The sequence below is a fragment of the Hyla sarda genome, chromosome 9 (genome assembly GCF_029499605.1).
Source record: "Hyla sarda isolate aHylSar1 chromosome 9, aHylSar1.hap1, whole genome shotgun sequence".
Taxonomy (NCBI): Eukaryota; Metazoa; Chordata; class Amphibia; order Anura; family Hylidae; genus Hyla; species Hyla sarda.
This window is the reverse complement of record NC_079197.1, coordinates 17511238-17538809: the sequence shown is the minus strand read 5'-3', so window position 1 is coordinate 17538809 and position 27572 is coordinate 17511238. Positions and strand designations below refer to the sequence as shown.

Genomic DNA, 27572 nt, shown 5'->3' with positions numbered 1-27572 from the left:
TCCCATCAGCTTCCCCTTTCCCTCCCACCAAACACACATTGCATACCCTCCATGACCACCCCTCCCCAGCCTTCACCCCTCTCCCTTTATGCACTTAGCTTGATTAAAAAAAGAGACAATCCAGAAATCCTCACGCACCCCGGACCCCCCACCCGCCAAGTCCTTTTGTCAATGACATCGCTATAAAAGAAACATTTCTTTGTAATTTTTTTTTTTGTTTTGTTTTTTTAAAAAGAAAGCTATGGTCTTTCATCTCGATGTTTTTGTGTCTTCGCTGTTAACATGGTCCAGCAGATCAACTCCTTCTCGGCCACGCCGACCTGACCCGGTAAATCCACATCTCCCAATCACTGAGGTTAATGTGAGGTTGGGAGTGCAATGGTTTCCCTTTTACATCACACAGTAAGGCTCCCTGGGTAACAAGGCTTTCGTCCTCCAGCAGGGGATGTGGAGCTGAAGACAGCTTTTCAGGTCTTTATTGAGTAGGAAACACATGATAGGGTTTACCCCAGCCTGAGTGAAAGTCATCCACACTGCAGTGGACAAGTAGCGATTAGGGATGATACAGGTTTTGACAAACACCCTCCAGTAACAGGCCACGATATAGGGTAACCAAAGCACCAAAAAGCTCAGGGTTATTCCATAAAACATCCGACCCAGCCTCTTCTCACTTTTAAACTCATCCATCCCCAATAGACGCCTATTGGCAGTGTGGGTGTTCTGACGTATACCCAGCAAAGTAGGTGGCATTGGCCCCCTTCCAAATCCAGCAATCCAGTTGGCAGCAGCCTGCCCTGTAGCTCCCGGCCCATGGAATGTCCAGTTTTGGCTAATGGCTGGCACCATCTGCACAGGCTTCATTTTGCGATGGCGGTACTCGAAGAGGAGTAGTTTGGCATAGACAATATGAGTAGCAACGATCAGTACCGCCAACATGAGCATAAATCCAAGGGTATCATTGGCTTTGAAGTATCGATGCTCAAATATGCACTGGTCCTCTTCACGGATGTATTTGTAAGTACCCACGTCAAAGACTGGTGGAAAGGCCATAGCAACTGAGAGTGTCCAGACCATGCAGATAACTGCAATGCACGTCCAAAGCGTCATTCTCTTGGAATAGAATCGGTGATGGGCAATGGCCATATAGCGAGTAACACTAATGCAGAAAAGCATGAATGAGGCGTGAAAGCAAAAAAGAACTGCCATGAATGCCACAACCTTGCAGCTTAGGAGGCTGTAGGCCCAGGCTGAACCATTGCGGATGGAGAGTAGGACAAATGGGAAACAGGCAGATGATCTGACGGCATCGGCTAGACAGAGATCTAACAAGAAGTAGTAAGGAGCCTTGTGCAAGGAGCGGTCTTTTAGCACTAGCAGTGAAACCAGTAGGTTACCCGCTAGACTGGCACATATAATGAAACCCAGTAACACTAGTTTGAGATGGGTTGAGATTGCTGTTGACTGGGTAAGAGAGCCAGGCAGCTCCTCAGACTCACTGCCATTAGCCATGTTGGAGGCCGGCTCCAACTAGCCTTTGGTCAGCGCCTCCTTCTCCTTCTGTGCTGCTCCATTTCCAATAAGAGGGAATTTTAGGGGGGCCAGGCTTGATGGGTATTTAGATGGCAGGTAGGGAAAGAAAAATGGGTGGGAGAAGGTTCCAAAAGGGTAGGGGGTGTATGGGAAAATGGAAACGCGGGGATGACTATACAACGTATGATCATTTAGTGACAGAATGATGGAGGAACAAAATTAGGAACGGGGGCAAGAAAGGAGAAAATAATGATTATTATTAATATATCACAACATTCAAAAACAGAGAAAAACATTGGTTAAATACATTGGTTAAAAAATGAAGCATGATTGCAAACAGTTACCTTGCAGTATTAAACTCGAAGGCCTGCATGAGAGAAGCTGCCTAGACATTAGTTTAGCATACCAGACTCCACACACTGCAGCGTTCGCCATATACATCAAAAGGACAAAGTACTGATCATGTATATGACACAAAGGGTGAACTTTGTTGGACCGAACATTGATGACTAATCAGGAGAGTGGTAGAAAAACGTGTCCCTGAAGTCAGACCCAGCTTTTCCACGTAGACTATGGAAATATGATGTTCTGCCCATACCCAAAGTTTTTAAAGATATTTTTGGGAGAAATACCTAAATACTTTAACAACTGCAGTTTTACTATTACTTTTGCTAGTGGGTGTTTACAGACATGTTTATTTGCATAGTAAAAGGACCCAACGATGTATGAGCCACTTTTTGCCTTATTCCTGCGCTGTGACATCATGCTAATTTTACAACATCATTATATTTTTCTTTCCTGTCCTATGATGTCACAGTGTACATGGTGTCCTTTAAAGGGGAACTCTGGTGAAAAAAATATTTTCAAATCAACTGGTGCCAGAAAGTTAAACAGATTTGTAAATGACTTCAATTAAATCTTAACCCTTTCAGTACTTATCAGCTGCTGTTCACTACAGATATACTACAGAGACATTTTTGACGTTCTTTCCAGTCTGACCACAGTGCTCTCTGCTGACACCTCTGTCCATGTCAGGAACTGTCAAGAGCAGGAGAGGTTTTCTACGGGGATATGCTTCTAATCTGGACAGTTCCTGACACGGACAGAGGTGCCAGCAGAGAGCACTGTTGTCTGACTGGAAAGAACTACACAACGTCCTCTGGAGCATACAGCAGCTGATTAGTACTGGAAAGCTTCAGATTTTGAAATAGAAATAATTTACAAATCTGTTTAACTTTCTGGCACCAGTTGATTTGAAAACCTTTGTTCTCCACTTGTTTCCACTGGAGTTCCCCTTTAAAGGGGTACTCCGCCCCTGGCATCTTATCCCCTATCCAAAGGATAGGGGATAAGATGTTAGATTGCCGTGGTCCCGCTGCTGGGGACCCCGGGGATCGCCGCTGCGGCACCCCCCCATCATTACTGCACAGAGCGAGTTCGCTCTTTGCGTAATGACGGGCGATACAGGGGCCGGAGCAGCGTGACGTCATGGCTCCGCCCCTCATTACATCACGGCCCGTCCCCTTAATGCAAGTCTATGGCAGGGGGCGTGACGACCGCCACGCCACTTCCCATAGACTTGTATTGACGGGGGCGGGCCGTGACGTCACGAGGGGCGGAGCCGTGATGTAACGATGCTCCGGCCCCTGTATTGCCCGTCATTACGTGCAGAGCGATCTCGCTCTGCGCAGTAATGATAGCGGGGCGCTGCAGCAGCGATCCCCGGGGTCCCCAGCAGCGGGACCCCGGCGATCTGACATCTTATCCCCTATCCTTTGGATAGGGGATAAGATGCCTAGGGGCGGAGTACCCCTTTAACTCTGTGGTATAATATAACATCATGAAAAAGATTTTCCTGGCCTTATTATTATTATTATTTGTATAATTCATGTGCTTTTACATAACTGTGTGTATTATATCTGTGCTGTGACATCACTGTGTGTATTATCCCTGTACTGTGACATCACTGTGTGTATTATCCCTGTACTGTGACATCACTGTGTGCATTACCACACTACTGTGCATTACTTTTTGCCTTTTTTCCGTACTGTAACATCACTGTGCACATTATGACTGTACTATGATATCACTGTCAATTATCACTGTTATGATATCACTGTGTGCATTATTCTTATAGTGTGATATGTTTTACATTTTCTCTACTGTGACATCACTATGTGTATTATCCCTGTGCTATAACTATTATGTGTACATTATCCCACTATTGTGACAGAATTGTGTGCATTATACCTGTGCAGTAGGAAAAGTGGAAAATGCTTAAGCTTTTTGGGGGAGATTTATCAAAATCTGTCCAGAGGAAAAGTTGCCCAGTTGCCCATAGCAACCAATCAGATCACTTTCATTTTTAACAAGGCATCTGATCTTGCACGAAGCACCCCGTTAGAATCAGTCCCCGGAGCACGTTCGCTCACAGGGGCCGGAGCATTGTGATGTCATGCCCCCGCGTGACGTACACTCCGCCCCTTCAATGCAAGCCTATGTGAGGGGGCGTGACAGCTGTCACGCCCCCTCACATCGGCTTGCATTCAGGGGGCGGAGCGTGACGTCACACGGGGGGCGGGGCAGTAACATCACAATGCTCCGGCCCCTGTGATCGCCAGTAATCAGACCCGAAGCGAACGTGCTCCAGGGACTGATTCTAACAGGGTGCTGCGTGCAAGATCACGAGGGTCCCCAGCGGCGGGACCCCCACGATCAGGCATCTTATCCCCTATCCTTTGGATATGGGATAAGAGGTCTTAGCGCTGGAGTACCCCTTTAAGCATCTTTTCTGCAGAAATCAAACTTAATAATTAATACAACCAAACTTACATGTTATCCTTGTTGCTATGATCAGTAAAGCATAGCAACCAATCTTAATGAGAAGTTTAGGTAGGAAGGTTGGTGGGTTATAGAACTGACCAATGACTACTCTGTCTTCACCTGAATGTCTCCTGTATATTAAACTTTTGACTGGACGGGTGAATATAAGGAGCAGCTCCCAGGATATCCTCCATGCTTTATTTTCAGCTCCTGATAATCCTCTTTTATTAATTCCTTTCACCTTCACTACAGCAGTGAGGATCACATCATTACTGCAGATGTCTGCACTTTAAGACGCTGTTTGCATTAAAAGTTTCTGTTCGGAGAATGTATTAATAATCAAAAAGCCTTTTCTTTCCTTAATAAGTTGTGTGGGTGGAAATCACATTCATAGACAACGTGCAGCATGCAATGCTCCCATATACAGGACAGGACCACAGACAATGATAGTGCAAGGAGCCATGAACCCGAGTAGACATAGCGCATTCAATAGAGATAAGCGAATTGACAGGAAAATGGACTGAATCAGAATCCAACAAATTAGTTGTCAATTCGATTGGGTCCAAAAAATAAATAATTCTGATTAGAATGTGACTCAATTGCCTGGAAAAGTAGTGTATGACACCCTGAGGTCAGCTAGGTCTGTACCCAATCTAGATATACTCCTAGGAGACCTTTTCTAGGCAATAAGGGCCATTTTTAAAGGGGTACTCTGCCCCTAGAAATCTTATCCCCTATCCAAAGGATAGGGGATAAGATGTCTGATCGCAGGGGTCCCGCCGCTGGGGACCCCCTGCGATCTCCCTGCGGCAACCGGTGTTCGTTTAGAGCATCGGGTGCAGTGTCGGAGGCTCGTGACATCACGGTCGCGCCCTGCTCGTGATGTCACAGCCACGCCCCCCTCAATGCAAGTCTATGGGATGGGTCATGGCTGCCATCACGCCCCCTCCCATAGACTTGCATTGAGGGGGCACGGCCATAATGTCACGTGCGGGGCATGACCAGGACGTCGCAGGCCTCCACCCCGCATCGCCAGTCTTCCGCAATGGAGGGAAGTTCATTCCATGCATTGGATGTCAGGGGTGCTGCAGCCGCGATCTCAGGCGTTCCCAGCGGCAGGACCCCACGATCCGACATCTTATCCCCTATCTAATTGATGTCTAGGGGCAGAGTTCCCCTTTAAGGAAATGTATTACCTTATTGTTTTTACTATTTAGGGCCAGATATTGAAACCTGTTCTTGTTTTGTAATCTGTTTGTAATCTTTGATTGTAATTGTTTGTGCATGTAATGTTGTGCATTATTATGCTGTTTATTATGCTGTTTTTAACAGCATATGGATATATGCTTTATGGCAAAGCTCCATGGACATTGGCAACAACAGACTGAAGCTGTCCCATTGACATGAATAGTAGCATGCTTTGTGGCCTTTACAGAAGTCATCGCACAGGGAGGGGGAAGCTGAGCTGTGAGCAACAGGTATTGTGTGTACCCCTGTTACCTATATACTGCTGTCACCTTTCACTTTACTCCTGTTTGGGATGAGAAAAAGAGCATTACTGAGAAATGATCTGTACAGAACAGGAAGTGTCAGCTTAGTTTTAGGCCTGGTAGCCAGAATTGAAACGGCAAGATTTAAAAATTGTTTTTAATATAGATAGTAAAATAGTAACTAGGAAAAAACAGAACTAAAAAATCTTATTTTCTGATGACACAATATTTTTTTGGCCAAATCAAATGGGCGTTTGATTTAGGTCAATCCTTATTTGGTCTCAATTACTGAACACAAAGGCCGGGTTTACATCACGGAATCTATCGCCAGAATTTCCGTCGGAAATCCTGAGTGCGGTTCTAGGACCGTGCAGACTGCATTGCTGTCCCCATGAATGGCTCCTGAGTGGAACCGCTAAAAGAGTGTTTATGTACATTTTATGTATACTTAGAAATGCATATCTACCCGTGGGGTCGGCAAATCAGTCTACGCGGACCTAGTGCTGCCCTTGGGATCTCTGGCAGAAATTCCGACCAGAGATTCCATGTTGTGAACTCATCTCTAATAATCAAGTTTTTCTAGTTTTGGTTTGGACATGTGGAAACCTGGTGGACCTATTATAAGTAACTGAGATCCATCAAGATTGCTGCAGCAACTATTTCCATGCTGCATGTGTATTAGGTCACCCAGTTCTCAAATGTGCAGCAATAAGACTGAAGATGCCCAGTTGTCATTTTATTTGTACATTCCCATGAAAAAGAACAACAAAATGGGACATAGCAGAGTTCTAAAAGAGATACTCCATTATTGATTACAGATTATCTTTAATGGGGTTGTCCAGCAAAAGAAACAACCTGTGTATGGTGTCAAAAAGTATAATAAACCAACTTACTAATATAATGTTATTAGCCATAGTGCGCAGATCTTCCATTATTAGCTGAGCTGTTTGGCTTGTAGCTGTGACGTCACGTCCCACTTTTTGAAAACAGAGCTTCCATCATTCCCCCCCCCCCCCCCTTCTGTCTACTCAGGACAAGATCAGTGAGGAGAGGAGCTCATATTATTGCTCATTAGATTTTAAGGCAGCAGGAAGCCTTTCTCAGATAAGGCAGCAGTGAGCCTGTCCTTATGGAAACTACTTCTTGCTGCCCCAAAATCTAATGATCAATAACATGAGTTCTCCTCTTCACATCAATGGTCTTGTACTGAGCAGACAGGAGGGGAAGGGGGAGCAGGGATGAGAGCTCCGTGTGACGTGACATCACAGCTGCAAAGGAGACAGCACCGCTGATATGGAGAGATCTGTGCAGTATGGCTAATAACATTATATTAATAAGTTGCTTTATTATACTTTTTCACAACCATATGTGGTAGCGGGGTGTGATGAGGGCAGATGTTGTTACCCTAGGGGCAGATGGCATTAACCCCTTGTATTCGTGACGCCAGGGCATGGTTTAGCCTAAAACCACCCGAAGGTATACCGCTGCATCCTGGGCGAGGCACGAGGGCAACAAAGACTCCGACGCCAAGTTACGGACATCGGTAGCTTTACTGAGGGTTGACAGTTGGTAAAGTCTATACAGTTCAGCCAGGGCCCAAGGAGGTGACCAGTGACACAGAGACCTTAAGGGCTTGCTGGGACTTGTAGTAGGATTGGACAATTGAATGCAGACCACGCTGACTTGACAGATGACAGGGACTGACTTGACTCATAAAGCTGGGACTTTATCTCACTTGACTTGATGGTGGCTGCAGAACTGGACTTTGAGGTCTCCAACACTCTGGACACATACTCTAGACAAGACTGCACTGGACCTCAGCAGAAGAGAGAGAAGCTCCACCCAGGGGTTATATGGGGGAGACTAGCAGGGAGCCCATAGGCCACTCTTGGGGTCACCTGGTCACTGGTACCTCCTGGGTAACAATCACATGACATAACTCTTAAGATATAACACATTTTATAATACAATACACTGCAGAACATATGTACAGGGGGGAAACAGGTGCAAGGGGCCCTGGGGACACTGAAGGAGGCTGCCGGACAGGACAGCAAGGGTTCGGGGTAACATCTCCTGTACTGGGCCACCACACATACGCAAATTGTTTCATTTACTGGACAACCCCTTTAAGGGTGTATTCACACACACACACACAGGATCATCTGTGGATTTCACTAGGCAATGTACAAGACAATGGGGGAGATTTATGAAAACCTGTCCAGAGGAAAAGTTGCCGAGTTGCTCATAGCAACCAATCAGATCGCTATTTTCATTTTAAACAAGGCCTCTGAAAAATGAAAGAAGCGATCTGATTGGTTGCTATGGGCAACTCAGCAACTTTTCCTCTGGACAGGTTTTGATGAATCTCCTCCAATGTATTTTTTATTTGCATGTCAATATTGTTATTGCCTTGTTTAATCGCAACTTCAAATCTGCAGCGGATCTGGTGTGTGGCTGAATATGCTATCAAGGTATGTTCACATGTGCATATTTTGCTGCAGATTTTCTGCAGTGGATTTTGTTACCCATTGAAATCAATGGGGAGCAAAATCAGCTGCAGAAAATATGCAGCAAAATACATATGTGTTAACGTACCCTTCAGAAAGATTACCAGTCATGTAGAGGCCTCATAATTAGTGCCACCGAGGGCCCCACCTAGTGTAAAATTAGCATTTAGGGTACGTTCACACATACAGGATCCTGTGCAGATTTGATGCGCAGGATTTGTAACTGCAGATTAGAAGCTGTCATTTGGTTTACATTGAAATCTGCAGTAAAAAATCCTGTGCATCAAATCTGCGTACTTGTGAACGTACCCTTAAAGTTCTGAAGTAAAATGTTAACAGCAGGATCTGGGCTGTGGAGTCGGAGTCGGACAAAATTTTGGGTACCTGAAGTCGGAGTCGGCAAACAATGCACCGACTCCGACTCCTACTAAATTTAGATTGGAATAAAAAAAAAAAGCAAGTTTAAATGTTCCAATTCACAAAAAGTTATAATTAATGGCTTGTCTACTGTAAGAATAAAGACCAATGCATGCAGTGCCTCACGTAACCGCAAAACGAACACGTTAAGTGACCGTGAAGAAGCATGCTTTTCATGTGCTTTACTATATGGCACACAACGCACAGTTAGGAGCGGCAATACTTATACTTTCCATAGTGTTGTGTCCTGCTGTTACAGGGAACCCATGGGTAACCTAGCCTCTCACTGATAAGGGGTTAAGGAAATATGTTTTTTGCAGGACTAGAGACACTTGTATAAGTGAAGGGAAGGGAATGGAGGGTCAATAGTTCAAGACTGAAGCTGTAAGCCATTGGAAAAACTGCTGCCATTCAGCTAAGGCTATAAAAACTTGTAAACTCGATTGTTAGCTTAAAGGGGTACTCCGCACCAAGACATCTTATCCCCTATCCAAAGGATAGGGGATAAGATGTCAGATCGCCGGAGTCCTGCTGCTGGGGACCCCCAGGATTGCCGCTGCGGCACCGCACTATCATTACTGCACAGAGCGAGTTCGCTCTGTGCGTAATGACGGGCGATACAGGGGTTGGAGCACCGTGACGTCATGGCTCTGCCCCTCGTGATGTCACGGCCAGCCCCCTCAATACAAGTCTATGGGAGGGGGCGGTCTTCACGCCCCCTACCATAGACTTGCATTAAGGGGGCAGGCCGTGATGTCACGAGTGGCGGAGCTATGACATTACGCTGCTCCGTCCACTGTATCGCTCTGTATCCGTCCCCCGAACTCGCTCTGTGTAGTAATGAAAGCGCGGTGCCGCAGCGGCGATCCTGGGGGTCGCCAGCAGCGGGACCCCGGGGATAAGATGTCTAGGGGCGGAGTACCCCTTTAAACTTTAAAATGACAATGGGATTCTACTAGGGAAATCATGTTTTATAATAAATGCCCCTTCCTTGATCCTCCCACTGCCCTATCTTCAGCAGCAGATCAGCACACAAACTGTTCAATACAGTAGACTGTTGGCTTCCCAGCCAGTAGTCCTGTTGTAATGACATGTATGTTACCTTTCTTTCCTTCAAGGAATGTATAAAATACATTCACATATTAATACAGAGGAGTCGGAAGTACAGAAAACTCTGGAGTCGGAGTCGAAACATTTATCTACCGACTCCACAGCCCTGAGCAGGATAGCCATAACATAATACACAGGAAGAGCAGTACTAAACTGAGATGTCATCCCGTTCCCTCCTTATTATATACGGTATCTGAATCAGTTTGGAGAATTATCCCATTCTTTATTGTTTAGCTGACAGCCTTGGTCTAGAAATAATCGCTTGACCTTTCCTTCTGTGTAAGTCTTTTGTTGATATAAGTCTTGGAATAGTTCTCAGGTTGTAAGAGAGGTCAAGAGTAATACAAATTCCTTGGCTTTTAGTTTTGGGTGGCCCAGTACAGGAGCTGCACCCCTGTACCCTTGCTGCCCTGTCAGGTGGACTCTATTCAGTGACCCCCCCCCCCCCCCCGTACCTATGTTCCGTGAATAGTGGTAAATGCCTATGATAATCAATGTAATGTGTATATAGTGTTATGTACCTTTAAATACTGTTGTCATGTGTTGTAACCAAGGAAGGTACCAGTGACCATTTGACCTACAGGGTGACCTATGGGACCCCTCCAGAGTCTCCCCCATATAAGCCCTGGGTGGAGCCAGTTCAGTCCCTTGAAGTCTTTGCTGAGATTCAGTACAGTCATGTCCAGTGAGTGTCCTGAGGAGGCCCAAGGCCTACTACGCAGCCACACATCCACGAGTCCACTACTCCACAGGTGAACGTCAAAACCTGGTAAGCTACAAACGGGGTGAATTCAGTCTAGTCAAGTCAGTCAAGATTAATCTGTGTCAAGTCAGTGTGACCCTGCATCAAATTGCCCAAGTCCACTACAAGTCCCAGCGAGCCCTAAGGTCTCTGAAGTCACGGGTCACCTCCTTGGGCCTGGCTAAGCTGTTAATTGACTGTTCCACCTGTCTAAGGGTGGGTTCACACTACGTTTTGTCCCATACGGGAGCGCATACGGCAGGAGGGAGCTAAAAGCTCGCGCTCCCGTATGTAACCGTATGCGCTCCCGTATGCCATTCACTTCAATGAGCCGACCGGAGTGAAACGTTCGGTCCGGTCGGCTCATTTTTGCGCCGTATGCCGTATGTCAACCACGGTTTTAGGTCCGGTTGTAAAAGCGCATACGGCGCAAAAATGAGCCGACCGGACCGAACGTTTCACTCCGGTCGGCTCATTGAAGTGAATGGCATACGGGAGCGCATACGGTCACATACGGGAGCGCAAGCTTTTAGCTCCCCCCTTCCGTATGCGCTCCCGTATGGGACAAAACGTAGTGTGGACCCAGCCTAACTCAGTAAAGCTGCAGTTGTTCTGTAACTTGGCGCCGGAGTCATTATTTGCCCTCCGTGCCTCGCCCAGGTTCCAGCGGTATACCTTCGGGTGGTTAACACCCTCACCACAGTTTTATATATTTTTCTCTCTTGTGTAAGGCAGAGTAAAGTAAATCTCCATTGTTGTAGAAAATCTAGTCATAAAAGAAGCATTTCAGGTATGCTTACCCTTTTTTGTGCCACAATCCATGTCTTAGTGCAAGGCTTACAAATTTGTTATGAATCAAAGAGCCAGCAAAATAAGGTTGGAGCCAGGATGCCACACGTTATGTAACGTCATATGATCAGTCATTAATGTCCCCTCATCTCTTCCTGTGTATCATTCATTAGTGTCCCCTAATCTCTCCTTGTGTCACAGTCATTAGTGTCCCCTAATCTCTCCTTGTGTCACAGTCATTAGTGTCCCCTCATCTCTTCCTGTGTATCATTCATTAGTGTCCCCTCATCTCTTCCTGTGTATCATTCATTTGTGTCCCCTAATCTCTCCTTGTGTCACAGTCATTAGTGTCCCCTCATCTCTCCCTGTAGGAGAAGAGATGTGGAGAGGTGGAAATCCCGGCAGGGATTCCTCTCCTTCTAATGAAAAGTCCGACTTCGGCAGTAGCGCTTCACTAACGTGATGACTCGGGAGTCAGGTGTAGTGTTAAGGTACTTTTTATTAATAGTCATAAAAAGTACAATGCAGGTGCGGACAACGTGTTTCGGAGGGGCTCCCTTCTTCGACAGGAGGAGCTGACAAAGAAGGGAGCCCCTCCTAAAAGCGTTGTCTGCACCTGCATTGTACTATTTATGACTATTAATAAAAAGTACCTTAAAGGGGTATTCCAGGATTTTTTTTTATTTGACTATGCTACAGGGGCTGTAAAGTTAGTGTAGTTCATAATATAGTATCTGTACCTGTGTGTGACGGTTTTCTCACAATTCTTATGTGATTTTCATCCCAATATTTATTTTTAACAGCATACAAAATGACTGTTGTCTCAGATTTTTCCCAGCTTGCAATGCGGTCGAGACCTGACTCACTAGTCAGCTGATGACAGGGAGCATGTCTGCTTCAATGGGTGGAGAGAGATCAATCTGCAAGTAATGCTAGAGCTGGAGGCACCCTGATTGAAAACCACAGGTCTGCAGCTCATTTATGTTTCAATGGGTGGGGTAGCTGATGTGTGGGAAGGAGGAAAATGGTATCATGGGATTTGTAGGCAAACAAGAAAACTGAAAACAGGAAATACAAGTTGACAGAAAGCTAGCCACAGTGTTATGGTAATCTCACAGCATAGCCATTTAGCTCAAGACAAGCGCAGATCCTTCCTAAGCATGTCCATTACTGTCTGCCAGGTATGTACTAAAATCACCTCATGCTGGATAACCCCTTTAACCCTACACCTGACTCCCGTGTCATCACATTGGTAAAGCGCTACCTGCCGAAGTTGGACTTTTCATTGGAAGGAAAGGAATCCCTGCAGGGATTTCCATATCTCCACATCTGTTCTCCTGCATTCCACACCGTCTCTGACGGGACCGACGGGCGGCTGCTCCCAACACACCGAACCGGAGACCTGCTAAAACTATGATCATTGTTGTGCCTGCTTTGTGCAACCTACGAAGGTGAGCAGATCCATTACTTTTTGCGCTATCCTCCCTTGTCATCCCTGATAATCAGCACTATATAGCGCCATCTCTATCCTTTTTTTTCTGCATTGTCCTATTCTCAACTCTCCCTGTGTCACAGTCATTAGTGTCCCCTCATCTCTCCCTGTGTCACAGTCATTAGTGTCCCCCTCATCTATCCCTGTGTATCAGTCATTAGTGTTCCCTCATCTCTTCCTGTGTCACAGTCATTAGTGTCCCCTCATCTCTCCCTGTGTCACAGTCATTAGTGTCCCCTCATCTCCCTGTGTCACAGTCATTAATGTCCCCTCATCTCTCCCTGTGTCACAGTCATTAGTGTCCCCTCATCTCCCCTGTGTCACAGCCCTTAATGTCCCCTCATCTCTCCCTGTGTCACAGCCATTAATGTCCCCTCATCTCTCCCTGTGTCACAGTCATTAGTGTCCCCTCATCTCCCCTGTGTCACAGCCCTTAATGTCCCCTCATCTCTCCCTGTGTCACAGCCATTAGTGTCCCCTCCTCTCTCCCTGTATTACAGACATTAGTGTCCCCTCATCTCTGTCTGTGTCAGTCATTAATGTCCCCTCATCTCTCCCTGTGTCACAGTCATTAGTGTCCCCTCATCTCTCCCTGTGTCACAGCCATTAATGTCCCCTCATCTCTCCCTGTGTCACAGTCATTAGTGTCCCCTCATCTCTCCCATGTGTCTCTAGCATGGAGCAGCTCTCTCTTTTTGCCTGTATAGTCAGTACTCCAGCACAGGCGGCATGATGCATGATGTCATGCCGCAGATGCAGGGATGCTGATGTCTAGTGTGCAATTGTACCGTCATGTAGGCCCGCAGGTCTAAAGTGGACTGTGGCCCAGAGAAAGGCAGGTTAGGGAGCCCATGGCTCCCTACTTCGCCACAGACTTCAACTATACCCATATCTTAAAGGCGACATGCTGCAGATGTAGGGATGCTGATATCCAGTGTGTTTTTGCACCATCATGTAGGCTGCATGCCTAAAGTGGACTGTGGACCAAAGAATGTCCACAGTCACAACGCACATGCAGGAATGCTGAGGTCTATTGTGCAGCTGCACCATCATGTAGGCCACCGGACTAAGGTGGACTGTGGGCCAGAGAATGGCAGGTAAGGGAGCCTATGCCACAGACTTCAACTATAGCCATATCTTGAGGATGCAAAAATAGTAAAATCAGGAGCATCAAATCTGGTGGGACCAGGCAAAAAATCCACTGCCCCAGATCCCAGGGATTTGGGAGGTCCACCTGGGGATTAGGGCCCGATGAGATACATATAAAGCTTCTGCTGTATGAATATCAATTAATGTTACAGAAAATCCAATAACATAAGATAAGGCTATCCATGAAAACCTGTGAGAAAAAATGTATGGCATGTACCTCCATAATATAGCGTGTTCCATCGCATGCCATGTCATAGGGTACCTCCATAATATGGCATGTTCCATCGTATGCCATATTATAGAGTACCTCCGTAATATAGGGTGTTCCATCGCATGCCACGTCATAGGGTACCTCCATAATATGGCATGTTCCATCGTATACCATATTATAAAGTACCTCCATAATATAGCGTGTTCCATCGCATCCCACGTCATAGGGTACCTCCATAATATGGCATGTTCCATCGTATACCATATTATAGAGTACCTCCATAATATAGCATGTTCCATCGCATGCCATGTCATAGGGTACCTCCATAATATGGCATGTTCCATCGTATGCCATATTATAGAGTACCTCCATAATATGGTATGTTCCACCCCCTGCCATATTATAGGGTACCTCCATAATATGGCATGTTCCATCGTATGCCATATTATAGAGTACCTCCATAATATAGCGTGTTCCATAGCATGCCATGTCATAGGGTACCTCCATAATATGGTATGTTCCACCGCATGCCATATTATAGGGTACCTCCATAATATGGCATGTTCCACCGCATGCCATATTATAGGGTACCTCCACAATATGGTGTGTTCCATTGCATGCCGTATTACAGGGTACCCCCATAATATGGCCTGTTCCATCGCATGCCGTATTATATGGTTCCTCCATAAAATGGCGTGTTCCATCGCATGCTGTATTATAGGGTACCTCCATAATATGGCATGTTCCACCGCATGCCGTATTATAGGGTTCCTCCATAATATGGCGTGTTCCATCGCATGCCGTATTATATGGTTCCTCCATAATATGGCGTTTTCCATCGCATGCTGTATTATAGGGTACCTCCAGAAGATGGTGTGTTCCATTGCATGCTATAATATGGAGATACTCTTCTATAAATATATACAGGCCTCACAGAAACGCTGTACTGTACATTGACTTGTAAACTTTCCCTGGGTCCATAATGCAGAGCTATAGGGGATATACAAAGAGGATACATTGGGGGGCCTGGTTGGTGACACAAAAGCAGATCCCTAAGGTCCAGCCTAAGACCTAATTTGGAGCTGGATTTGGACCCAACCACTTGTCTCTTGGGTCAATGTTTTTCAGACAGGGTGCCTCCAGCTGTTGCAAACCTACAACTCCCAGTATGCCCAGACAGCCAACAGCATGCTGGGAGTTGTAGTTTTGCAATAATCCAATCCAAAGGATGTGATCCTTGTCTGACCTACATAATAATTCCATCCAGCACTGCAATTAATCATACTGTGTAAATGGTGATTAGAAGGAAAATCCCATTATAAGGAATAATGGGGATTAATTTTGGTACAATAGGAAAAAAAATTATTATTATTATTTTTTTTTTTTGGAAATGGTCAAATTAGACAGATATTGCAATAATTTTTAAGATGCACGTCTGACTTTTGCCAGCGTCAAAGTGTGTAAATTCAGGCCTAACTAGCCAATGAAAAGCCCGGGGCTTTGGTTCCCCCATTATGCAATTATTTCTCCTGCTGGCTATAAGTGGATTAAAGCAGCTTGCTATTGTTTCTTTTGAAATGCATGTACATTGCTTTTATGTATACTGTATGCCTGCTGCATGTGATTTCTTCCCAGAATAAATAAGTATTCACCTGCAATGATTGCTGGAGCTAGAATTACTATTCGGAAAAGCGGCTTAGTGGGGGAAGACTATTGTGCCGAAATGGGAAGTCACAGCGATGGTCTTTTCCTGTCTATTGTGTGATCTCTGGCTTATTAAATTACACTTCAGCTCAGCTGCTTTGGGGGCATCTAGAAAGACACTATTCTGTAGAGCTGATGTACTGCCGTAAGGCAGACTGAGGTACTGTGCACTTTCATCGGTGATATCATTAATAATGTCATAATAATAATACTATTTTTTAATATTATCAAATTATTTCAGTTTATCAAATTATAAGAACTGGCATAAGCAACCACCACCTGGTACCCTTTAACTATTTCAGCATCCTAAGGACAATGTAGTTGACTTCTATGGCAGAGCAGGAAGCCATAGACTTTTTACCCTGTCATACACTTTTATAAGCCACAGGCAGTTCCATAAGTTATATAATTAATAACGTGATAATATTAATAATTTGTGAATCAAATTATAGGAACTGTTCCAAACCTGGCACCTCTGTGTAACTGTTTTAGCATCCTAAGGACAATGCAGTTGAATACTATGGCAGAGCAGGGAGTCATACCCTGCCATACACTTTTATAAGCCACAGGCACTTCTATCTGTTCTATCATTAATAATGTGATAATAATAATAATTTGTGAATCAAATTATAGAAACTGTTCCAAACCTGGCACCTCTTTGTAACTGTTTTAGCATCCTAAGGACAATACAGTTAAATACTATGAAAGAGCAGGGAGTCATACCCTGCCATACACTTTTATAAGCCACAGGCAATTCAGGCTGCCTGCAGTATAGGAGAGAGTATTTAGGTTATTTATTTGATTTATTTCTGGCACTAGTAACAGGCCCAGAATTTTACTGTTATAGGGGTAGCAGAATGGAAGTTTGTTTAAAGCAGCGGTCTCCAAACTCATACCCTCCTGATGTTGCAAAACTCCTGACACTAAATGTGGCTCTACAATAATCACTTATATGATGTGTAGATAAATGGTGTCTGTCAATATATGTGGTCATAGTGATCAGTATCCTAAGGACAATACAGTTGAATACTATGCAAGTGCAGGGAGCCATAGGCTACCTACCTTGCCATGCACTTTTATAAGCCACGGGCACTTCAGGCCACCTGCAAAATAGTATTTAGGTTATAATTAATTTTCTTTTTTTTCTGGGTGTGCTGTATGGGGCCATTTAGGGACACTGGAGGGACACTTTAGTTGTGTGTGAGACACTAAGGCAATACTTTATTTTCATGTTGGGCACTAAAACTGAACGTGTGTGGTTTACTAAAGGGGCACTGTTACTGAATTGATGCCACATTGAGAGCACTATTACTATGTGGGGCACAAAGGGAGGTACTATTATTACGTGGGACACTATCACCATCTGGGCCACTGTCATTCCAGTAAGTCAAAAGTCTATGTCTGCTGTCACTACAAGTAGTCAAGTCAAGTAGCCTCAAGATAATTGTCTCAAGTTTATTACAAGTATAATTGGTCCCAGCAAGCTACGAGGTCTTCTGAGTTCCTGGCCACCTCTCTGGGAATCTGGCCGAGCTGTGAAGATAATTCCATCTGTCTTAATCTCAGTGAAGCCTCAGTTAAACCATAACTGGTTGTGGACTCTCTTTTCCTTAACTAGCCATTGGAAGAGCGTAGATACCGTTCGTGTGGTACCAAAAACCACTCTGGCGTCACGAACACTAGGGGTTAATAACATCTTGTCCCCGGGGTGAATACCATCTGGCCCCACCACCTACACCGCTACACCCGTGGTTCTGCCATACACAGGTGGTCCACCACAACTTCATTCAATAGCATCAACAAAAATGACTACCGTATTTTTCGCCGTATAAGACGCACTTTTTTTCCCCCAAAACTGGGGGGAAAAAGTCGGTGCGTCTTATACGGCGAATACACCCCTATCGCGGCGGTCCCTGCGCCCATCAACGGCCGGGACCCGCGGCTAATACAGGACATCACCGATGGCGGTGATGCCCTGTATTAACCCTTCAGACGCGGCAATCAAAGCTGACCGCCGCGTCTGAAGGGAAAGTGACACTAACCCGGCTGTTCAGTCGGGCTGTTCGGGACCGCCGCGATTTCACCGCGGCGGTCCCGAACAGCCCGACTGAATAGCCGGGTTAGTGCTTATAGGACACCGGGAGGGACCTTACCTGCCTCCTCGGTGTCTTCTCCGTTCAGGGATCCCCTGTATGGCCGGCGCTCTCCTTCCTCGTCGTCGCGTACGTGCGTCGGCGTGCGTAACGACGTGATGGCGGCGACGGAGAGCAAGGATACCCGGCCGGCAGCAGATATGTTCCGGAGCGACGGGGACACGGCGACAGCGATGGAGCGACATCCAGGGCAGCGGTGACGGGTCCGGAGTGGTGGGGACACGTGAGTATTACCTCCTATGCAGTGGTCTTCAATCTGCGGACCTCCAGATGTTGCAAAACTACAACTCCCAGCATGCCCGGACAGCCAACGGCTGTCCAGGCATGCTGGGAGTTGTAGTTTTGCAACATCTGGAGGTCTGCAGGTTGAAGACCACTATTGGGTTCAAAATCTTAATTTTTTTAGATTTTGCACCTATAAATTGGGTGCGTCTTATACGCCGGTGCGTCCTATAGGATGAAAAATACGGTATATAGAAATTACATTTTTTTTTTTTCAAAATGAGCAACATGAAGGCCTCATCACTATAGTTGCTGTATTTATGGTACTAATATTCCTAGTAGAAAATGCAGTGAGGAGGTTAATGTCAGAATTCCTGGTGGTCTAGGCCAGTAAAGGGGTTGTCCCACCATTAGCACTTATCCCCTCTCTTCAGGAGATTGCAGGGGTCTGATTGCATGATATTGAGAATGGGGGTCCAGTGTCCACCCCAGGAATGGAGCAGCAGTCACATGTAAGGACTGCCAAATATAGCCAAGGACAGCACTCGGCTATCTCCACCAGGACTATGGATAGTGAATGGAGCGGCAACACGCAAGTGTGACTGCTGCTTCATTCCCAAAAAAAGACTCTGAGATCATAGGGGGCCATAATGTAGCTCTCCATGTAATTGTCTTTTTTTTTTTCCAGGAATGTCTTCCTCAAGTTTAGGCCGATTTAGGTCTTGAAAAATGTCCTTCGAAGTCTCAAAAGGAGTTCCCCCCATTATGGATCCGTTTTTGAAGAGCAGGGCAGTACTAAAATTACAGGTTAGGTTGGCGGAAATTTTGGATCAAAGGGGAGATTCATCAAAACCTGTCCAGAGGAAAAAATGGACCAGTTGCCATAGCAACCAATCAGATCGCTTTTTTCTTTTTTCACAGGGCATTTAAAAAAAATGAAGGAAGCGATCTGATTGGTTGCTATGGGCAACTGATCCACTTTTGCTCTGCACAGGTTTTGATAAATCTCCCCCAGTGTTTCCCAACCAATGTGCCTCCAGCTGTTGCAAAACTACAACTCCCAGCATGCTGGGAGTTGTAGTTTTGCAACAGCTGGAGGTACACTGGTTGGGAAACACTGCCCTAACATATGCAGATGTAAATCATAAATTTGTGTGTACGTATACGTCACTTTCTATATTGTTTATTAAAATGCCGCAATTATCATCACATTTACATTTTCATTTTTGTAATCGAAATTTGTTGTCTGAAATGTTGCAGACTAATTTTTTGTTAGTTTTTTAGTTTTTTTTTTTTACTTTTTGGGTCATTTTCGGTAGGGTACTTTAGTGACTGAACATCATTGTTGCCGAGTGACGATTACTTTTTGCAGGGGTCATTGAGATATTAAATGCGACTTTGTAAAAAAGTTGCCATTTAGTTGCTCAAGCGACAATTTGGTCGCTAATTTGCGAAAATAATCTTAATAATAAATCTCCCCCAAACTGGGGGAAACTTGAAAAGAACTGTCTAAGTTGGCTGGGCAAAGTATAAGGCAGCAGACAGGGGTAGTAGAGATCTGGTCTTACCTCTGGGGTTTTTCTTTAAAGGGGTACTCCGGTGGAAAACAAAGTTTTTCAAATCAACTGGTGCCAGAAGTTAAACAGATTTGTAAATTACTTCTATTAAAAAATCTTAACCCTTCAAGTACTTATCAGCTGCTTTATGTGTCAGAGGAAGTTGTGTAGTTCTTTCCAGTCTGAGCACAGTGCTCTCTGCTGACACCTCTGTCTGTGTCAGGAACTGTCCAGAGCAGGATAGGTTTGCTATGGGGATTTGCTTGTACCCTGGACAGTTCCTGACATGGACAGATGTGTCAGCAGAGAGCACTGTGGTCAGACAGAAAGGAACTACTCAACTTCCTCTGGAGAATACAGCAGGTGATAAGATTTTTAAGTAGAAGAAATTTACAAATCTGTATAACTTTCTGGCACCAGTTGATTTGAAAAAATATTTTTCCACCGGAGTACCCCTTTAACCCGCTCTGTACAGGACTCCACTGCCCATGTGTTGCTTCCTGTGTACACCCGGAAGCGGCCTCAGTGCAGTGGAGTCCTGTACAGAGCGGGGAGGAGAAGAAGAGGCAGAGGGAGGGGATGAATATTCATAAGCTGGGCGGTGCTGCGGATGAGCAGCGCTGATATCACAGTGCCAGAGGGAGGCATGTAACCCCGCCAATGCCAGTTAGAAGATCATTTGCATATCAGGAATAATGAAGATATTGGGCAAACGGCTGGACGGATCCGGGCATGTTAGGCAGCATATTGATCAGCGTCCCCCGTATTACCAGCCAGTACCTCTGGTTAGTGCGGGGGGAGTAATTTACAAATCTGTTTAACTTTCTGGCACCAGTTGATTTAAAAATAATAAACAAAATGTTTTCCAGTGGAGTACCCCTTTAAAAGCGTACCTGTCCCAGCACAGAAAAAATTATGCTTCTATATGTTACACAATAGGTCATGAAGATTCTTTACATGTCTTTTTAAAGTGTCTAGCTTGTCTCATAAATCCCTCTGTTCTGCTTCTCACTCATTCTGACATCCATTGCTCATGAAGGGTTGTGTCCGAGGCAAGCACTGAGCCCGCCCTCACTCACCATGCATTCACTTCCTCCCTGAGTCTGATGTGCTGTGCTGGGTCTCTTCATCCAATCACTGCAGGCTGCTCTGTAACCCCTCCTCTCTGTATTCATGCTGCAGTCTGATAGGACAGGAGTGAGCACAGAGGAGTACTAGTCCAGCCCTTACTTCCTGGACTTTGTCCTAGCCTGTGCTTCATCTGGGACAAAGATGATGCTGTAGCTGGACAGGATTATGTTCTAGATGGTATGGGGACCCCTAGTGGTCTCATTTATAAGCCATGATTTCTATAAAAAGGAGATAACATTTTTTGTATAAAGTATATTAGAAAGGTTAATGTTTTGACAAGATATACAACATATAAAAAGTTTTTTATTCTAACAGTGCCCACTGCTGCTGACTCCATTCTGTTTAGGGTCAGGCAGACAAACAAGAAAGCTATTGGGACGCTTTTCACAACAGATATCGCAGGGTCCCAAGGGGTCCCATTGACTTTAATAGGGCATGTCGGATGTCCAATATTTTACAGGAACTGAGCTGAGAAAAAAAAAGGACATGCAGTATTTTAGGACATGCGCAGTGTGAACTTAGCCTTAGCTATCTTCAGAAGTCCCATTAATGGCAAATGGAGACTGAGCATGAATGCTGCTGCTCGGACCCCCATTGACCAAATACTTATCCCATAGCCAATAAATAGGACAGTGTTTCCCAACCAGGGTGCCTCCAGCTGTTGCAAAACTACAACTCCCAGCATGCCCGGACAGCCATTGGCGGTACCCTGGTTGGGAAACATTGGGATAGGAAATAAGTTTAAACCTTATATAACCTCTATTTTGTCAGTTCTATGTTCTATTCTTAGTCTAGTTACGTGAAATCCTAGTTTGAAGTTCCAAATGAACAGATGGCAGAGGAAAGGAATATTGTCGATATAGGTCATTAAAGTTTGTGCCCCCCTCATTACATTGTAAGCACCCACATACCCCTTTATTTGGTCTTGTTTAGATGACAGGTATTTCTGTAGGAACATGTACTTACAGTAGGATTGTGGAGGATGAACACAGCATGATGTGTGGGTAGTGTATAGGGCTGACCTATTTTTTCTTTAAGGGTATGCTCATACGTACGCAGATTTGATGCGCAGGAATTGATGCACAGGATTTTTTGCTGCAGATTTCAATGTAAACTAAATGACTGAGCGCAGCTTATAATCTGCAGTTGCAAATCTGCGCAGGATCCTGTATGTGTTAATGTACCCTAAAGAAGACCCATCACCAGGGATTGACCGATATCGATTTTTTAGGACCGATACAGATAATCTGTCACCTTTCAGGCCGATAGCCGATAACTTATACCGATATTCCGGTATAAGTTATCGGCTATTTCAAACCCCCCCCCCCCCCCCCCCCCCCGCAGAAGCCATTGCAATTCAACGATTTAAAGCGGGCGCTTTAAATCAATGAACTGCAGTGGCTTTTGCCGGGACAGAGACCGCTGCCGCCACCCGTTTCTCTCCCCCTACCTGTCCTGGGGTCCTGAGTCTAACCACCACAGTTGCCCCATCGTCTCCCCTGCCCATTGTCTGCCCACATACCGCCGCTTCCCCCCCATCCTCTGCCCACATACCACCGCCACCCCCCCCCATCCTCTGCCCACATACCGCCTCCCCCCACCCCGGTGTTAAAAATACTGTTCCTGGGGTCCGCGATACTTCTGGCTCCGTCGGCGTCTTGCGCTGTCACTGTGCGCACTGACGGTGACGTCGCGTTGGGGACGTCACTCGTCATTGCACAGCGCACAGCAACAGCGCAGGAGCCAGAAGTATTGCGGACCCCGGTAACAGGTAATTATAACACCGGGGATGGGGGGAAACGATGGGGCGGTGGCAGTATGTGGGCAGAGGATGGGGGGGGGCGGCTGCAGTATGTGGGCAGAGGATGGGAGGGCGGCAGCAGTATGTGGGCAGAGGATGGGGGGGGGCAGCGTCAGTATGTGGGCAGAGGATGGGGGTGCAGCTGTGGTATGTGGGCAGAGGATGGGGGGGGCAGCGGCAGTATGTGGGCAGAGGATGGGGGGGGGGCAGCGGTGGTATGTGGGCAGAGGATGGGGAGGCAATGGGGCAGCGGCCGCAGTATGTGGCCAGAGGATGGGGAGGCAATGGGGCAGCGGCGGCGACGGTCGTCTCTGGCCGGGGGCGGGGCATTATCAGCATATGGGCAAGGTAATTGCCTATACCGATAATGTCCAAAATGGGCCAAACCAATAATCTGTATTTAGCCCCCCCCCCCCATATATTATAATTTATCTTGTATTTGGAACTCCTTTTTGGAAAGCCTTCATAGTGTAGGACGTTTTCACACAACCATAATGTGGATGTATTATTGTCTTAAGTCCTGGCCTGAGCAAAGGTCTAATGGCCTGAAGTGACAGCAGTATATTCGGGTCACGGACGTGCAGTCAGGCCAGGACTTGTGACCGTAATACAGAGACAAGAATGAATCTGTATGGGAAACCGACCTTATGTACTTAGTTCATAAGGTTGAAAACAGTCAAGAGTCCATCAACTTTAACCTATAACCCTACTGTGTTGATCCAGAGGAAGGTAAAAACCCCTATGAGGTTAAATTCCTTCCCAACTCCAAAATGGCATCAGAATAAATCCCTCGATCAACCTTCTGTCCACGTAAATCTTATTATATTTTTCCAGAAAAACATCCAGGCCCCCTTGAACTTGTTTATTGACTCAGACATCACAACATCATGTGACAGAGAGTTCCATAGTCTCACTGCTCTTACAGTAAAGAATCTCTGTCTCTGATAATGATGAAACCTTCTTTCCTCTAGATGTAGAGGATGCCCCCTTGTCATGGTTATCGGCCTAGGTATAAAAAGATCACTAGAAAGATCTCTGTACTGTCCACTTATATATTTGTACATTGTGATCAGATTGACCTTAAGACATATTTTCTCCAAACTAAATAACCCTAAGCTTGATAACCTGTCTTGGTATCTATTCCTCCCATTCTATTGTGGTGGCCCAGTATGGGAGATGTTACCCCGTATCTTTGCTGTCCTGTCAGGCGGCCTCCTTCAGTGTCCCCAGGGCCCCTTGCACCTGTTTCCCCCCCTGTACATATGTTCTGCAGTGTATTGTATAAATGTGTTGTATCTTTAAGAGTTATGTCATGTGATTGTTACCCAGGAGGTACCAGTGACCAGGTGACGCCAAGAGTGACCTATGGGCTCCTTCCTAGTCTCCTCCATAAAAGCCCTGGGTGGAGCTTCTCTCTCTTAGGCTGCATTCACACCACGTTTTGTACATACAGGTGCCGGATCTGGCGGGGGGAGGGGCAAACCGGGCGCTCCCGTACCCCAGCTGGATCAGCCCGTGACTCCATTTACTTTAATGAGCCGACCGTCAAATGGTGACTCCGGTCGGCTCAGTTTCGGCTCAGTTTTGACCCGTATGCGGTTTTGTGACCGGACCTAAGACCGGACCTAAAACCATAGTATACAGAGGGGGCCTACAACAAGTATGAGGGCAAGCACAGTGGGGGCCTACAACTAAATGGGGTCAACTGCCACAGAAGGGGCCTAAAACAAGTATGGGGACATTCTTTTAACAGAAAATAACTAACTTTATACTGGCTTTGTTGTACTTAAAGAAGGGCTGACCCTAGAGGTGGACTCAGGGGCAGGCGATCTGGGGTCCAGGCCTTGAACTGTGTAAGAAGCCCCAACATTTCTGATGTTAGCCCTGTCTGTATACTAATGTAAATGTTAGAGGCAACATCCGCAATAGACATTGCTATCATCCATTACTACTAGCAAGAGACAAGAATAGTATACACCCCAGTAAGGGCGTTCATACCTTAGAGAGGCCCTGTGACTGCTATGGGACCAATGTTTTAATATTAATTTAAAATATTAATAGAAAGAATAAAATGTAAATCCAGACTAGAGATGAGCGAATTTACAGTAAATTCGATTCGTCACGAACTTCTCAGCTCGGCAGTTGATGACTTTTCCTGCATAAATTAGTTCAGCTTTCCGGTGCTCCAGTGGGCTGTAAAAGGTGGATACAGTCCTAGGAGACTCTTTCCTAGGACTGTATCCACCTTTTCCAGCCCACCGGAGCACCTGAAGGCTGAACTAATTTACACAGGAAAAGTATCAACTGCCGAGCCGAGAAGTTCGTGACGAATCGAATTTACTGTAAGTTCGCTCATCTCTAATCCAGACCTGTGAATATATACAGTTTGTACCTAAAAGTCTCAATAAATAGGTACAATAGAGTATAAGACCTGGCTCAGTGGTTTCCAAACAGTGTGCCTCCAGCTGTTGCAAAACTACAACTCCCAGCATGCCCGGATAAGGAAGAATATATTAAAAGTTTAGTTTGGTGACAGGTACTCTTTAAGGATTATATTTCATGGATATAATTCATATAGTAGTTACTAAAGGCTGCAATACGGAATAAAACACTAACAAAGATCTACAAGCATAATGGAGACCTATAATTTGTATATTTATTTGCATGTTCTCAGAACTGGAGCTAGGTCTGGTAGTGAGCAGGGGTACTCTGGAGGCAAAAAAAAAGAAAATGTTTTCACATCAACTGGTCCCAGAAAGCTATACAGATTGGAAAATTACTTCTATATCAAAATCTTAATCCTTCCAGTACTTATCGGCTGCTGTATGCTCCAGAGGAAGTTGTGTAGTTCTTTACAGTCTGACCACAGGGCTCTCTGCTGCCACCTCTGTTCGTGTCAGGAACTGTCCAGAGCAGGAGCAAGTCCCCATAGAATACCTTTCCTGCTCTGGACTCTTCATGACATGGACAGAGATGGCAGCAGAGAGCACTGTGGTCAGACTGGAAAGAACTTCACAACTTCCTCTGGATCATACAGCAGCTGATAAGTACTGGAAGCATTAGGATTTTAAATAGAAATAATTTACAAATCTGTACAACTTTCTGGGACCAGTTGATTTAAAAACAATGGGTGATAACAGAGAACACTAGAGTGCAGAGATAAATCTAGGCTTTATATCAGTATTTCCTAATTAGGATGCCTCCAGCTGTTGCACAACTACAACTCCCAGCATGCCCAGACAGCCGAAGGCTGTCTGGGCATGCTGGGAGTTGTAGTTCTGCAACAGCTGGATGCACCGTAATTGGGAAACAATGCATTATATTAAGAGGAAATTTTTGGGGGTTATTGTGTCATACGGATAGACAACCATCATTCAGAATCCCCTGTGGCATGCCTGGCATATACCCGGCCCAGCTGTCAGGGCCGTCCTTCTCTATTATATGGCCTATATGGCTTTTGCAGGGAGAAGCCTGTCAGATGCCCTATAGTCTTGGCATAAGTTTTATTAGCACCCGTGTGCGAACAAAGAGCGTTCAGGAGGCGTCCGACAGAAACGCCACAAACCTAACAGGCGAGCACTGCACGCTTATAAAGGGCCACATAGGCGGGTTATAACCAGGCGCCAATGCAATGATATAATTCACATTGGCATCACAATGGAGGCCCGGGTCCTCTGCTGGCGTTATTACTCCTCAGTCAGGACCATTCGTATGCCACGCGCATATTTTAACCATTTATTCGCCTTTAAAAAAAGAAAAAAAAAAAAGGGCTGCTAGGCCTCCTGATATAGAAAGGGTGCAGGCCTCCTGGCATAGAAAGGGTGAAGTCTAGTGCAGTATCCAGGGTTTTATGAGGCGATAACGCTCTCGTTTCTATTTCAATAGCAACACGGTTCCTCCCCGAGCATAGACAAATAAGGGTAAGACGCGGGGAAAGGAGACGAGACAATTGGAGACATACAAAAGACTACTAAATAGATAAAGCAGAGAAAAGCAATGGAGAGACACCGATGGGGGAGGGGAGCCCAGTGCATACATAGCGATGCTGGTATATAGGAACAATACGGGAGACGGAGACCAGGAGATGTCACATAGATCTTGCATTATGCAGCGAGATGTATAGATTGATGGGTTACACCATGGAATGTCCCTCCTGACCCCCTTTTTTGGTATGGCAGGACAATACAGGGACCGTTCCCAACCTTACCTATTCAGCTGCCGGATCCCAGTGGTACCCCAGCTGGAGACTGAAGATGTGGGGGCACCAGGAAGCTGTAGATTCGGGGTGCCCGTCTGATTTTTCCTTCCAGGCCACTCCAGCAAAAGGGAACCAGCCATCTTCTACATGGTGGGGAGGGGGAGGCAGGGAGCGAAGGATGGAGATGAAGAAGGGGGGGGGGGGAGAGCGATTGAGGGGGGGGGGAGAGAGGTATCCGCCTCTAGTTGCCATGGATACAGGAGCCGGATGACTTGTCGGCTCCGGATGTTCGCAGGGATACAGCTCCATCCCTCCCTTGCACTGATCTGACATCATGAATGGCTTCTCTCTCATACAGGATCCCAGAATACTCCATCTCTCTCAGGCTGTCTCCCTCCATGGATACAGCGATGTCGAGCGATGGCGTTGTAGGAAGATGTGTAGGCTATACACAAGGATCGTCCAAGAATGCGTCCTCTACTCTGCACATGAGTCCTCCACTTCAGGAGACTTTCATGCCAGCTACCTGTAGAACATCATGAATCAC

The 27572-nt window shown here is 45.8% G+C and overlaps 1 protein-coding gene and 1 long non-coding RNA gene across 2 annotated transcripts in view; one reads left to right on the top strand and one right to left on the bottom strand.

The window, feature by feature from the left end:
* Window positions 1–27196, bottom strand: GPR173 (G protein-coupled receptor 173). Its single transcript, XM_056538083.1, has 2 exons — window positions 27035–27196; window positions 1–1702 (listed from the first exon to the last, which is right to left on the bottom strand). Exon 2 carries the CDS (start codon window positions 1507–1509, stop codon window positions 391–393), a length of 1119 nt encoding a protein of 372 aa, XP_056394058.1. The 5' UTR covers window positions 1510–1702; window positions 27035–27196; the 3' UTR covers window positions 1–390.
* The window catches only part of LOC130290446 (uncharacterized), a 46455-nt gene continuing 37594 nt past the window's right edge, over window positions 18712–27572 (top strand). The window contains exon 1 of the long non-coding RNA XR_008847607.1: window positions 18712–19146. This is a non-coding gene — a long non-coding RNA (uncharacterized LOC130290446). The remainder of the gene's footprint in view (window positions 19147–27572) is intronic.

Excerpts from the sequence above, each read along its gene's own strand:
- GPR173 (XM_056538083.1), bottom strand. The coding sequence starts at position 1,509 with ATGGCTAATGGCAGTGAGTCTGAGGAGCTGCCTGGCTCTCTTACCCAG.